Here is a 15,439-nt window from a genome sequence, read left to right as displayed (position 1 = left end):
GCTGCCCAAGTCGGGGCCTATCAAAAATAATTGACAACTAAATGGACCATACAAAAGTCAATGGAATGGCGTGAAAAAGAGGCATTCAATAAGGCCGAGAAAATTGTCATTTGACAAAATCGTTAGCCCTGATAAGATACCACTCAACATGGCTGTGTGTGTGTGTGGGGGCCTTTCTTTCTTTGGTTTTATTTTTTGTATTTTTTTGAGGGTTACCTTTCTGTGTGGGTTGCTGGTCTCCCTGATTTGGACATAAGTGGACGACTCAGTGCTCGAATCTGGGCAAGAGTCGAGTTTTGAGTTCGTTGCCTGAGTCTTTTGTTTCGACGCATTTCGTGTGCGCCGGGCCGTGATTCATTGACCAGGCTGAGAGAGTCGACTGGCACGACCACCGCAATTACATCCGGTAATTTAATGTAATTTTATATTTCATTTCAATCGCATGCGAACAGCTACAGCGGACTAAAAATAAAACCAAACCTGATTCAACTTGTTTCGAGCAAGCGAACTGCCTGAGATTTTTGTCAACATTCTCAACTAACTTGATTTGCTGAAATACCATTAGCATTTATATAATGGCCTAGACGTGCATCATCGGTTGATAAGACTTGATTTTTTATTTGGGAATCTAACTAACTACACAGACCTTTCGAAGGCCATTTGGCGGCGGCACATCTTTTGATAGCCCATGATTGATTACCCAATTTTCCTGTCAATCTGCCGGCAACTCAAAAAATTTGTCAACAACACTCGAGAGTTCAGTTTTGGTCCAAAAGTCCAACATTTGTGAGATCTTAGGGTCTTGGGGTCTATGATTGATTATAGTTTCGGGGAGCTGGAATGCCTAGACAATGCAAGCAAAAGGCCGAAAAAATATTTCATTAATTAGAATTCTGTTTGTGAGACCATTAACCGAGCCGAGATTAATAAGCGGCAATTAACCAAAGGAAAAGCAAAAATTCAAACAAAACTCCAAAAAGCAATCTCGAAAACTGTTAGAAAGAGGCGTTGCGCAACGGTTTAAAAACGCATTTGGGTATCGGTTTTTTCTTTCAATCTTTCTTTTTTCTACTTTTTGGCTTGATTTAATTATGCGTAGAGTTATTTTCAGTTTTTCTTTCCATTTTGATAAATTAGTTAGCTTTGAGGTCAACACGGGTCGGGGTCGTCGTGTGGCTAATTAAGCCCCAGCCTAGTCCACGTATCAGCTTACCAACTTACCAACTTACCAACCGAACAGGAAGCGCTCACCGGTCATCCTTGGCCATTTCCAGTTCTAGGCAACAACTCGATCCCAATTGATTGACAAGACGAGACCAAATTGTAACCGAGTCCATGGCATTTGTCTGCAAAGAGGCGAACGGAGAATGGTAATTGGCATAAGTATCAATGGAAGCCAGGCGAGGGTAGATTGATGAGTATTAAGATATTAAATTTACAAACTTAACTTCCCAAAGTTCTATTTTAGAGTTTTAAAATTTAAAATTCTCTTGATAAATTAATAAAAGCTGCTTTTCTTTTGCATATAATATCATATTAGTTTTCAAGCAACCCTCGCATCCTATCCGCTTGTAACTCACAGCTCCTATAACGACAGGAAGCAGGAGCAACAAAAACTTGCCTCAATAAGCTGAAACAGTTGCATTGCCCCTTTTTTCCTCCTAGCCATAAGCGTAGCTTGTAAAAGTTTCACCTAGGCTGGGGGACTCTCTGAACTTCCAACTAACTGAGCTGAAAAACATAATAAATTACATAAATTTTTCCTCAGTGCCTATCTTGTAGGGTGGTGCAATTGACAATTGCTCTGCTACACTTCGCTTGGCTGGATCAATGGAATGCAGTTTGTTTTCAGTTTTCAATTTGCAGCTGCAGAGTTGTGGCAGCCACATGGCAGTAATGAAATGTCTGGCATTTTGTCCATTTCCACTGGATCTCCCCAGTTCCCAACACCCAACTGGCAAGTCATAGCTACCAAGTAATTTGGTGGTCAGTAAGTTGGTTACTTATTAAGTGTCATCTCCATGTCGCCAAAGGCGCCGCCATGCAAATGATAAACTGACAGCCTTATGACAGCATTAAGCAAATTGCTCATCGCTCGCCAGACGATCAGCAGACATCAGCCGACATGCTGATGCACATTTCGCGGCCATGGAGATGAAGATGGAGATGGAAATGCACCGCCAACTGGACTTAACGATTGGCTTAATAAAATGAAATATTAAATGCGATTAAAAACGCGACGACGACAGCAACGACAGCAGCAGCAACAACAACAACAACAACAGGAGAAAAAAGAAAACCAGAGCAACGAAAGGCGACGAGGCAATAAATATATTGGAACAAGCCATGCCAGGCCAGGCCAGGCCAAGCCAGGCCAGGCAGCTACCGGGATACACCATAACAGATCCCCACCAGATCCGCCATATGTCCCCACCTCCAATTGGACATGATAAAAATGTGAAATGCATGCGTTCATTAAATTAATGCGCATGGGGCATGTGGAGCCGGGGCAGATAATTAAATGCGTGTTTGTGGCATGGGCGCTGGGCAAGGTGCCCGTAATGACATTAAATATGTTTAAACATGCATAAATAAAAACAGCTCGATGAGTGGAGAGGATTGGAGAGCAGAGAAGCGAAGCTGGCTGAACAACTTTACTTTGGGTCCGGGGCTGATGTTTTAATCAGGGCGATTCTTGGAGAGCGCCTCGAACCTGACCCAGCTAAGCTAAGCTTGTTGCAACAACTGGTTAAATTAATGACGCAACATGAGCACAGGGGCACCAGTTCTTGCACACGGATAGCTGCCTTTACCGACGATTTACGACGATTCAAATTGCTGGGCGATAAATTGTAAAGTTAATCGCTTGTCAAAGTTTTCGCGGTCGCATTTATCTCAGACTTCTGGCCAGTAGCAGCAGCTGCATTAGATACCAGATAGAAGATAAAGATATGGCCAAGATTTATGTTCAGGCCCATGGTGCCATATTATTTTTGTTTAGGGTTATAGGCTTTGGCATTTTTATAATTTATTTTGATTATGGCCACTGTGAAAACAAATAATGTACAGGAAACTCAAGAACTATTAGTTGGAAGCCTGAAGGTAGTTATAATTTTTATTTGGTTATTAAGTGGGCTTAATGGGGTCTATCGTTGGTTTTTTATCTGTGGAGTAGTAAGCAGTTTTTGACTTCCTGAAAGCTTTTAAGAGACCAAGAATTTAGGTTAAGTCGTAATTACTCAAAATCTGCTCATCTAAGTAGATTTCAAGCCTTGAACAAACCCCTTTAAACCCCCTTTGTTTTCCCCAATCATTTCCCAGTCCCTGTCAAACCAATTGACTCATCCGATTGCAATTTATTGGCTGATAAGACAGACTTGTGCAACTAGCCGAGGCCTCGACTTCAACTTGGGCCGTCTTATCGCAGTCGGAGTAATTACAGTTGTCGACTGCTACCGTTCCTGCTGATGGCCAATATTGTTGTTACCTGTTTCTGTGCGGACCGCGTTCAATTGAGTCAACGGAGCGAGACAACAATTGTCCATTTCATGAATTGAAAGCGCCGCAGCTGACTCAAGTTGTTCGCTGTTTGTCCATTGTTTGGATTTCCTTTGGGTGGTTTCCACTTTTCGTGGTTGGACCAGGGTAGTTTAGGGGGGGGAGGTAAATTGGTTTGGAAAATGTCATTCAAGTTGCCAGGCAAGTTGACAAATTTGTCAACTGATATGGAAGCGTACCACCGGCCTCAGTGAGCAGCCTCAATTCGAGTGGCTAAGCCAATGTAAACATGTGTAGATTTATGGGCTAAGCCCGGTGATTGTTATGCCAGCGGCTTTTGTTGTGTCTGTTGTTTTTCTTAAATGTTTTCTGTGTTTGTTGTCTTTCCCCGTCTGCATATGCATGAAAAATGGGTTTAACTTTAAGTAAGGAGAACGTGAACGTGCGTGAGTCACGAAAATCAGAAGTTTAAACTAAGTTTTTGGTTCAAAAACTAAGGTTGAAGACTCATAGTTCCATATTCTATATATATTGTGATTAAAAATATTTCTATTTCTCTCTCCAAGCTGTATTTGTCTCGCGTCCATTTGTCTACCTCGTTATCTCTTTGCCACACTTGTTTCCCTTGGAAAGCCTCATGTTTATTTGCGGTTTTAGTTTAATTTATATAGCTGTTTATACGGCTGTTTGGTCTATGCGGTATATCTTTATCTGTGCCACGTCTGTCTCTGTGTCGGTATCTCAAGTTCAGTTCACACGCTTTCACTGGCCGTACTAGTGTCAATTTGAATTTTATGCCCCGCAACGCTTTGATAGATAAGGCTGAGGCTGAGGCTGAGGCCTCGAGAAACCGAAAGACCGAGAAACCCCATGATGCCGTCAAAGCAACACACATGCCACATGCATAATTAGCAGGTTCGCCGGCGGGAACTGGAACTCGGGCTCAAACTTTAGTGTTAGCTTATCCCAGTATCTGTTATATATACATATATATATATATATATACTAGGTATCGGTTTATCTGGGGACGGCGCGGCTTCCGTGAAAATACTACCCGTTCGATTTGATGGCGGCATGCCCAACAAATTGCCGCTAATGAGGCGCACCAATGTTGCCCCCGTTTAATTAAAACCATAAACAGCATCTCTCGGTTTGGCTTACCTTATTACTGCCATGGTGGACTCCAGCAGGGGGCACTGAATTTCTGTAATTCTGTACTTCAGTAGAGCGGTTCCGCTGAAAGGACTCCTGGGAACCCCGAGTCGCATTGTGGCCTTTGATGATGTTGTTATGGAGTGCCGGGAATTTCACTGCAAAGGAAATGCATTTTTTTGTTTAAATAAAATATGTGTAAAGTTAGGTATAAAACTGAAAGTCTAGCTAGATGTGTTTATAGGATAAAAACTGCTAACTTATTTACTTATCTATAAAACTTTCCTAACCAAAATAAGCAGCAGAAATAACGTAAATACCAAACCCACGAAATTCCTCATGTATATATTTTTCCACTTTAATCAACTTTACGCCCAATAATATTGCCAAAAATATTTCCTCACAAAATCTTATCAAGCGCCAAAAGCCGGCAGTGTATTTGCGTTGCATTTTGCGGCAGGTTCAGATAAATGTCATTCCCAGGCAAAATGCCAAAAGCGAACCCAGCATGGGCTTGTCAACAGCTTTTTACTTGTTGCGGTAACAGCCACAGCCAACAATGAGTCGTAAATCAAGGAAAGGTGTTTTTTCCTGCCATTTTCCTCTCATAGTATTCTAGGCGGGCGGTTGGCTCATAAAACATTGAAAATTATGATTTAACGCAAATTTTTGTAATTAATCTTGACAAATAAAGCGGCCTGCGGGCGAGCAGTCTGGCCAAGTCTCGAGCTCGTTGCAAGTTGGCAAGTGGCAAGTGGCATCTTCATCTTGCAGATGCCCGGCTCCTTTTGGCCAAGGCTTGGGCATAAATCTTTTCTCCACTTCTAGTCATCTTCGGTGCTGGGTCTGAAGTTTTGAATCTCGGATCTTGAAGATCGAGGATGGAGCTTGGAGCCTGGTCGGCGCATCGTCATCATCATCATCATTATCCTTCATTACGCCAAGGAAACCGGTTCGAGGTTGTTTCTTTTTTTGAGTTTTGCAAAAATATTTCATAATTGTGCCAAGCTATGCAGTTTTTTCTTCATTTTTGTTTCATTTTTTTTTTTTTTTGGCTAAAATATGGCCTTTTAAGAGCCCAGCGAGAGAGAACGAGAGATATAGAGAGTTGGAGAGAGAGAAGAAGAGAGAGAGTGACCTTTTTGGAGACTTCATCTTGAGCGGGAACTCAGAGCTCAATCTTAATTATATGTTTGCGCTGAGCTCACGACAAGCCCGATGACGACCAGTAGCAATTATTACCTGCAACTCAACACTCATCATTCACACAGGTACAACCAGCAACAGAAACAACAACTATACAACAACTATACTGATATACGAGCATATTGCGTATACGCCACCTGGGACAGACTCAGGCTAGAGACGAAGACAACTAATTGCAGCAGTGGCAGATATAACCTGAAGCTGTCATTAAATCGACTGCAACATCATAATCCCTCCCCAAATAGCTGCCACTTCCTACTATTCCTAACCATCTTGTCTACCTTCTTATTTTTTTCCTTTACTATTTTCTCATCTAATCAGATTGGTTGGATCTCTGATCTCTGATTTTTATGCCTCTTCATGTTGGCTACCATTTTTATTGGAATTTTTTGTGGTTTTCATGATATTTATGATTTGTTTGCTGGCACGATGCGTCAACTTTGGGCGCGAGCTCTGCTCGATTTTCGTTTGTTTTTTCAACTTTTTTTTCTTTTTTTGGCCAGTACTTTTCTTGTTTTGTCAGCAAAGTAAATAAATGAAATAAAAAACGTGACTGTTACGAAAAAGTCGTGTATGTGATTTTTGTTTTGTCTGTTATGGGTTTTTTTTTTCATATATTTTTTTAGCCTCCTGCCTTTCTGGTTTCAAGTAGTTGACAGTGAGAGAGCAACCAGGCAGGCACATTGTATAGTCATCCGAACAATGCGCACAATTTTCAATGCGTTGGCAAAGCTGCTTGGCACGGTTAGGGCCATTGTCTGACTGGCTCTAATTTTTTGTACCCCGAAAAACTCATCTAGCCATTATATTTCGCGCTGTATCTGTTTTGAGCCATGTGTCGTGTCGGATTTTGTTGAAATTTTTATTAATTACCAAGCCACACAAAAACAGTCATCCCGCCATTTGGACATTCTGATCTTCATTAGCGACTCAACAAAGCTGATGAGCAGCTTACGGCCTACAGAGCGCTTTAAGGTAAGGAAATATAAATAGTATATATGTAGTATATAATAGTATAGCTCAAAACAAAGACCGATCTTATTCCCAAGAGTTATGTGTTGGCTGGCACGATCTTCGCCAGTTAATCGAAACGGAACTTGCCACTCACCACAGATCGATTCTTTATATACCATTCTCATAAAACGTTTCAGCACATTGATGGCTTTCATAGTTAAAGCCACTTTTATCTACCAGATCTACCATTCTCTGGCCCTCTCCTCAAGCACAATTTAGCACAATAGGCCCAAGCCTGGAACATTCTCTTTTCGTATTTCAAAAGCTTGGTTTTAGTTCAGGGTTTAAACTCTGGGGCTTATCTATAAAACATCTTTGAAGTTTTAGAAATTATTTAATATTATTTCAATTCTTAAATTTTTAATATTCTTTATACTTTTCAATTTGAATGTGTTTAAAGACCATTTCTATATAGGGCTAACCTTGCCCACCATTTGTAACCAATTTCTTGGCAAACCATTTCTTGCTCACAAAATACTATTCCACCTCCGATGAGGGGCAATCATTGGCTTCTGCTTGGCACAGATCATCGACTTCGAAGACCACTGGACCAGTATATTGCTGGTTACTCCTCCACTGCGATCGCAATGACTGGGTACGTTGTGTTTCGGCCCCTCGAAATTTCAGGCCGCCCATGTCCATATTTAGACAGCGCACAACCCAGAGATCTCGACTAGCCTGGATTGTGTGGTTTTCGGATCTCTTGCGTGGGTGCAGCGGCCGGCTCAGAGATCTCTTCAGAAAAAATACCAAAGAAAATAAAAAAGAGTGAAGAGAAAACACAGCAATTTATATTCGCTGGCTTTTTAAAAAGGCAGGGCCTTTAAGCCTGGCCAAAAGACCGACCGATCGATCTCTGGCTGAACCTGTACCTGTGCCCCTCTTCAATAGTTGCTTCGATAGTTAATCAATTAACTAACATAATTTCGTGCAAAACTAATTAACTACATCTGTTGCAGACAAATGTTTGCTGTCAAGAGCGTTTAGTGTCATTCATTTTGCGGCCAAGCGGCGCCCACTTGTTGGGAAAACTAGTTTCCACCTCTTGAACATCCATCGATACATAGATTTTCAATGGGCCGGTGCCACTAAGTCCCGGATTTTAATTTGTTTGAATTTAATAAGTTTTCGTGTTCGAGGCGGACTGTAAATATACCATACAAGCATATAAACTGAACACACGTATTCTGAGGAGAAACTTCCGCTTTTAGGCAGAAATCAAAAATCAATACATAATTCTTTTGACATGCCAATCGCACATTTGTGGCATGCAACCAGCCAACAACAACATGTTCGTTGGTCTCATTGAGATAAAAATGCAATGTGCCGAGATCCAGGAATCCGGGGAGGCTGGCAAACAAAACGACGACAAGGCAGGCAACACACAGCAATCGAAGCAAATGTTGCAACCGTTCAAGCTGCACCTTCCACATGGGCAACTAAGAAAATCCAAAAGAAAAAAAAAAGAAACTGACATCCCAACTTTGAGCCAGGCCAAGGAAAAAGTGAAATCTGCTAGAATTGATCTTGTGGGGAGTCGAAGTCATCGGCGTCCTCGTCGTCGTTGGCTGTGGTTGCTGTATCGCTCGATTCGAATGGGCACCCAAAAAACTGGTTTACACATCTGGCAAGGAAGTTAGCCCAACGGCATGGCAGTGCCTGGCTAAGCCAGGAACAGTGTCCCGGGGAAACTAACCCATAAAATCACTGGGATACATGCTAACGACCTGGGATGATTAAAAAAAAATCCATTTCCAACACCATTAAACCTTTTTATGAATACTTTTTAACTGCATATTGACTCATCTACAATACATCCTTGGCTTAGTTAACAAACAAGAAGAGCAAGAATTTATTAGATAATATATTGGAGGACAAAAGGATTTTTATGACTTGTTTAAGAACTAACTGATATTACGGAAGTTAGTTTTAATTAAAACAGATGAAGTGGCCATAAAATTGATCAGATATGAGTTTAGGAAAAACATTTAACTCTTTTCCTAAAAAACTAAAGAACAAAACCATATTAAGTCAGATTTCGAAGGATCTTGGGCCCATTTCTACCACTGTGCCTTAGACTTGCTGTTCTGGCTCGGGTCTCAGTTGCAGAGTCTCAGCCAGAGCCTTTCATTCGCTGTCAGCATCAATTGAGCCAGCTCCGCACCGCAAAAAGCTCAGTTCCCCGATGGCTTCCAAGATCTGCTCTCCTCTTGGCCAAACCATTCAGGCCCAAGATATATGAGCCAGTGCTATGTTGTGACTGCTGCCCGCTGTGCACCTGTGCCCAGAGACGTCGATGTGGATGTGGACGTGGAGGATGAAGATGAGCCCAAATGAAGGTGAGGCCAAAACCGAGGAGATGAGCAGGCGAAATGGACTTTTAAATGTTGCCATTTGTTGCGTGGAAACGCAACCGGTAGCCAAAAAACGTTCAGCATTGCGCGTTTCTTTAGGTTGAGGAGGGTTCGGGCTCGGGTTTGGGTTTGGGTTTGGGCTTGGGCTTGGGATTGGGTTCCTTTCAGCTATTAGGAAAGATTTTTTGCTCCTCATCCTCGTCGCATGCCCAGCGGCGATCATTAACGCCAACGGTTTCTGCGGCGCTTTGAACAACATTTTACAACTTCGCCCGAAAAGCAACAGCAAGTAGTTATAAGTAGCAGGCAGCAGCAACATTGGCAACCGCAACAGCTAAGGAAACGTATACAAAAAGGTCAGCTACCGTCGGCCCAGGCAAACATACTCGTACGTATAATAAAAAAAAAATCACAAAAAAAATCACAAAAAAAAAACATAAAATAAGACGGGAACGGGTCGAAGAGCGAGAGATTGTCTGAGCTGGGGCCATTCCAGGAAACCCAACAACTTTTTTAGAAGTGCCCAGCAAGAAACAGAAAACAGAACAACAAGTGACAAGCCACTTGAATGGGAACCTTTGGCCAGTCAGCCTAATAAAAATGTTGTAGCTGCTGTGTTGGGAACTCTGATATATAGTCTGTTCTTATATGGGCGGGGAGAGTTTTTAAGCGGAAGCAGTGCCACAATTCTGGTTCTGCTCACTTCCCAAAAAAAACAAATCTCTGCCAAACGATTAGCTTGAAAATAATGATGTAAGCAAATCAAAGCTCAAATCTTTCATTTGTCAACTTTCACAACTTAAATAAAGTATTTTGTTGATCTTAGAAAGTATTTGAGGTTTTTGGAACTAAAAATGAAAAGTGATTATAGCTTTGTACTCTCGTAACCAAGCAGTTTTAAGTGGAGTCTATGTCAGCTAACCTTTTTCCCGCTGCTCTTATAAGTAGAATCTATGTCGGATTCGTGTGCTAAAGACTCTGGGTAAGCGCTCTTAAGGTCCTCAGGTTACCTGTTGATGTTGCTGCCGTAAATGTTGCTGCTGCTGCTGTTGATGCTGTCTGACCCGCTGGCAATTATCGCTGGCTGACAGGTGGCAAATTCTCACGGACCCCGGGATGTGAACCCTGAGAGCCTCTCACTACCAACTTGACTGCAATTAGACATGCGCAACTGCTGTTGCCGGGCCAAGAAGAGCACTCAGAGGTCAACAGACCTCCGGCAAAACTGTCGGCCCTGACTGCCCTGATGGATTGCCAGGGACTCAAAAGATTCAAAAGACTAAGAAGACTGAAGGAGACTCTCTTCTTCTCTCTGGTGGTTTGGCACATCACACAAATCACGCACTTTTTATTTGCCCGAGCGGATGAGGCGGCCTTTTAAGGCTGCATCATGAGTTTGCAAATTGTTGCTGCCGCTGCTGTTGGTGCTGCTGCCGGTTTGACTCGGTTTCCTGCTGCAACTTTATGGCAATGGGTATTGGGCACGTCGGCTGGCAGTGGTTCTTATTTTAGCAATGGTAGGTACTGGTACTGGTCGTGGCGATAGCTCTGGGTCATTTTCTGAGAGGATGCAGTCAAGGCAAATGCAACATGAAACCTCTGAGCACAAGGAGCATAAGGTGTCCCACCGACAGCAACTGCCAGGTTGAGAAGGGCAACTGAACGACTTTCAAGTGCTCTAGCAATCATATTGAGATATGAGAATGAAAATCATGCTTTGATCTTTACTAACTCTTAATCTTTTGGCATTCTTAAAACCAGATTTAAAAGCTAATACTGGAATAATAAAGCCTTTGATTCAAGATGGCAATAAATCAAATTGATGTGAGATTAATAGAAGTATGTTTGAAAGAATGATATTGGTAATACCCCCAGATCAAGTCATACCTGATATTCAAAACGCAGAGAATCTCACAGAATACTTCCAAGAAGTGTGTAATAAATTTAATCATAATCAGCGGCGGACAATTAGGCATTCAATGTAGCCGATGTACCCAGGCATTATCTACCCTCACCGAAACCAGTTACTGTTCACTGCTTACTGCTCCTGTGGCATGCTGTAATTGATATTGCAACTGTGTGTGTTTTGTGTGTGTATGTTGAGCGGGACAGATGGAGCCAGTGGAAGGGAGACAGAAGACTTGAAGGTAGGCATGTGTAGAAGCGATTGTGGGTTCTTTCGCTGGCAATTCTTCCAGCACTCGTCTTAGCCTTCTTCCTCGAACCCTCTTCCAACCGCGACTCACACGTGTTGCTAATGAGACATAACTCAGGCATCAAGATCGGCTTTAGCTCGACGTTGCTGGCCGGTGGCTCTGATAACCTAATAAAGTCATAGCAATTAAAGCTCTCGGAGATATACAATACATATTATATGTATACTCCCGCCAGAGTGTACAACTTGTTTGGCAATATCTCTGGCTTGAAAACCGCTCGCCGACACTCGAAATATTATAAAAAAAAAAAAAAAAAATAATAAAAATAAAAGTTGCCCAAAAATGATGTCACTCGATGGCCCAAACTCGAACTCGCAATTATAGCCAACACTCTGAGTGAGCACTGAGATCACAGAGGTTGCCTTTTATTATATCATTTTTTGTTGGCTATAAACATTTTCGTTCCTTTTTCTTTTTTTTTATTTAACCTTTTTTTTTTTTTTTACTGAGAGTGCTTTTGTAATATATTTTTGTGGGCCGCTTTTGCCTTTTGTGAGTCTGTGTGTGTGGGATCACTCGAACACCTTTTGGGGGTTTTGAAAAATCATTATTTTAATCGTTTATTGACTTGTTTAAAGCGCCGCTAAATGTTTTCCAAGCCATTCGAATGCTGTGCTACAAATTATGTGAAATGATTGAGCACAAAACTGAGGGATTTTTTCCTCCAACCATTTCTATGTTTTTCGGGTTCTTTGACAGCTTGAATTATGGCCAGAAAATTATTAGCTATTTGGTAAGCTAAGCTATGATTTTGAGATATGAGATATGAGAAGAAAGAAATTGGGTTTCTATAAATGGAATTGGGTATCTTAAGACTGTCTTTAACAGATGTTTTTCTTTAGTAGCTTTTAAAGTAATTTAGGTTGATGAAAGTAGCTATAAAAAGTCTATTTAAGTACCTTTTCCTCTTGCCCCTGTAATTAAATGAAAACTTTTGTAAAATTCCTAAAGAAAATTACAGAAAACCCAGTCCTCCATCTCCTTCATACAAAACCCATCTACTGCCAAGGTGAACTTTCGAAACCATTCATCCAGAGCAGGTCCAATGAATGGATTCGACTGTGGCCAGATCAATTAGTTTTCAATTTTTCTCAACGAACAATCGTTTTCAATAGATTTTCTTCGCTGCGACCAGAGATCCATTAGTTTTTCCAGCCTCAGGCTACTCCAGCTCTAAGGCCGGTGATTAATGGTGATGCACCCAATAATCATAAAAACTAAAGCCACAAAACGAAAAAAAAAAAAACAAAACCAAAACCTAGATATATATAAAAAATGTTTGTTAATTTTGAACTCACCTGCCCTTTTACAGGCCAAGGACATGGCAGCGCAGCTTCGTCTGGCTTGTCTGTGATTTTTTTGTTCGTTTCGAACATTTGTTGATGTGGTTTTTACGATCATGGCTATTTGGGTCTCGGTGAGGTGTATATACGGGTATATCTACTCGTATACACGCGTTTCTATTAGACCTTTTGACTGTTGGCCACGCTAATTTGTGTCTAGTCCCCTCTCCTTTTATCTCTCTCAATCCATCTCACTCGCTCCGTTCAACTTTAGTTTTCAGTTTTTTCCTGTTTTTTTTTTTTTTTGTTTGGTTGAAATTTGCAAGTGCTTACTAATAGAACGTTTTGAGTTGTGTTAATGAATTCGAGAGTTTTATTGACACTTTGCCGCTGACTCGTTTTTCGTTTTTCTTGGGTTATTGTCTTTACTATTGTATTGTTTTTTCGCCAGCTTTTTTGCTGTTGATTTATGTGAGTGTGAGTGGTTTTTTTTTTTTCAGTTTTAGTTAATAGAGTTAACGCCACGTTAGTGCTTTTGTTGGGGGCTCCGTAGTATTATCAGTTTATCTAACACTTCTGTTGATAGTGGTGCTGGTGCTGTGTGTTTCCCAGAGTGGTTCGGTGTGTGCGCGTCGCTGGCTGACGGTGCACTGATCGGATCGGTACAAACGTGGCCAACACGACAGGTAAGTGAGTTGGTTGGTAGGTAGGTAGGTTGCTTGCTAGGGAGCCTCTCTCTATACATACATATATATATATATATGCATATATATGAAAAAAGTGACTGGCACCGCGTTTAAACTGTTTAACTGAGTTTCTTTAGCTCGTTCGCCTCTGCGTTCCACTTTGCGACTTGCCAGCAATTGACGATGGCACGGGGTTTTTGTAACCTCGCGGCGGTACGAACTCTCCAAAACTCCATATAGCCAGCTGTCCCGCTTTTTCTTAGGGGAACCAGCGAACCGTATTAGCACAGGTGTAATTACCTGCCATGTCGGGCTATAGCCATCTCACTCGATCTCTCTCTCTGTAAAGCGTTCTCTTTACCACTGTCTTTTCTCTCTCTCGCTTGCACAGGCCTAAGAGAACCCCTCTCTTCGATCTTAATGATCATTAGGCCTGTAAGTCACCTGGAATCAAGTGAACTCTTCCGATATATATCTCACAAAGCATTGCACACAGGAAAGGCATCCCATTATGATATTAATGGATAACATTTACATCATTAACTTAACGTTTTTGAGATTAACTTTTAATTGCTAAAATATTGTGACTTCAAAGTATTTTTTTCTTATTTTGTTTTTAGGAGGCCTTAAGCTCGGCATTAAATAAGTAAAAATATTTAAATTCAAATATCAAGTACCTTAGTTTTATGGAATATCTAAGAACTAAGCTATCATAATTGTGTATTAAAAACATTTTAAATTTAACTTCTGCTTCTAGTCTAAGCCGTGTTTGAAAATTAAATCATCATAATAACTTAACTCAAATGTTCTTTAATTTTCCCTCAGTGCGATGTCGTTGACATTTTCCCTAACCAAGACTTCCGCTGGCCGTTCAAACGTAATTTGTTTGGCCATTACCAAACCGTTTAGAGCAATCTTCTTAGCAGCCTCCATATAAGCACTCCTTATCATTATGCGCCATTCTAAGCGGAACTAGCTTCCTTTGGGCGCATCGGAAGTCCCAGCACGAGGCCTTAATCGATCCCTATTATAATTATGGAAGGTTCTAGCCAAGATAGTTACATTTTAATAAGTTCAAACTTCCGTTTGCCACTGTAAAGGAAAATTAACACAATAATATTTGATGGATAGTGTTTGATCAATTTTCGCATTCCATGATATTGCAGAGAGAAAAATCTTTGACTTATAATAACTAAATATTTCTATTCTAGAAATATTGAACATAGAGGAGAAGCTATCACAAAAAGAACATTTTAAGAATATCTTTTCGGATGTCTTAAAATTCAGGGAAGTGCTGGTCAACTTTTTTGGGTAAAAATCTGTTTCTTCTTTGGCCTGGAAACTCTACCAAAATGTTACTAAAAAGAGTGAATAGTTGATGGGTAAAAGATTTATAGTTTCGATGTTTTTATTTATTTTGCACCTGGGTGTGCATTGAAGTGGAGATTTTCGCGCTACTGTTAGTTCTGCGTTGGGGTGTTCGATGCTTTGATTTCGTTGCAAATAACAGAACAACAGCGGTAGAACATGCAGCGAAATAAAGAAAAACTTCATTTGTCGTTTTTCATGCTGCTTAACGGAAGCGTTGGCAACCGTTAGTCGCTGGATCCGATGCTATATGCAGCTATAGCTGGATCTGAATCCAAGCTGTTTTGCTGACGATCCCAGCCAAATGCAATTAGTTGCAGCAACAAACTGCAGCTGCTGATGCTGTTGCTTGCAGCTTTCAGTTGCTGCAAAGCCAGGATGCAACTACAACAGAAGTCCGCTTTCCATTTGGCTAAGCAGCAGCCTAAATACGAGCGTTCTGCAAATGATCTCTGGCAAAATATAATAAAGGAAGTTGGCGAAACACATTTATCCATCTAATGATGTGCCTCCACCCAGCTGCTAGAAGAAAAGCCGTCTTAAGTGCATCTTTGATTTATTTGTGAATTTGTTCGGTTACTTGGAAAACGTTGTATTTATTTGGTATTAAGTTGGGGAAAAGTATTCTTTAATTATTTGCAGTTTTCCTTTAAGCAGATCAG

At 41.1% G+C, this 15,439-nt stretch overlaps 1 protein-coding gene across 1 annotated transcript; it reads right to left on the bottom strand.

Annotated features, from left to right (window-relative positions):
* Window positions 1–210: 210 nt before the first annotated feature.
* LOC108104080 lies at window positions 211–13,806 on the bottom strand. The gene is made up of 3 exons (XM_041819013.1): window positions 12,739–13,806; window positions 4,660–4,808; window positions 211–1,346 (listed from the first exon to the last, which is right to left on the bottom strand). Exons 1-3 carry the CDS (start codon window positions 12,839–12,841, stop codon window positions 1,248–1,250), a joined length of 351 nt encoding a protein of 116 aa, XP_041674947.1. The 5' UTR covers window positions 12,842–13,806; the 3' UTR covers window positions 211–1,247.
* Window positions 13,807–15,439: the final 1,633 nt, after the last annotated feature.

The sequence above is a fragment of the Drosophila eugracilis genome, unplaced genomic scaffold (assembly GCF_018153835.1).
Source record: "Drosophila eugracilis isolate 14026-0451.02 unplaced genomic scaffold, ASM1815383v1 contig_445, whole genome shotgun sequence".
NCBI lineage: Eukaryota > Metazoa > Arthropoda > Insecta > Diptera > Drosophilidae > Drosophila > Drosophila eugracilis.
This window is presented reverse-complemented; position numbering and strand designations above follow the sequence as displayed.

Bases quoted from the DNA above. Each gene is read 5' to 3' on its own strand.
- LOC108104080 (XM_041819013.1), bottom strand. From the start codon at position 12,841: ATGATCGTAAAAACCACATCAACAAATGTTCGAAACGAACAAAAAAAT. The intron at 4,809-12,738 runs GTGAGTTCAAAA...TTTCCTTTGCAG, and splicing joins CTTGGCCTGTAAAAGGGCAG to TGAAATTCCCGGCACTCCAT. The intron at 1,347-4,659 runs GTAAGCCAAACC...GCCTCTTTGCAG, and splicing joins TCCACCATGGCAGTAATAAG to ACAAATGCCATGGACTCGGT.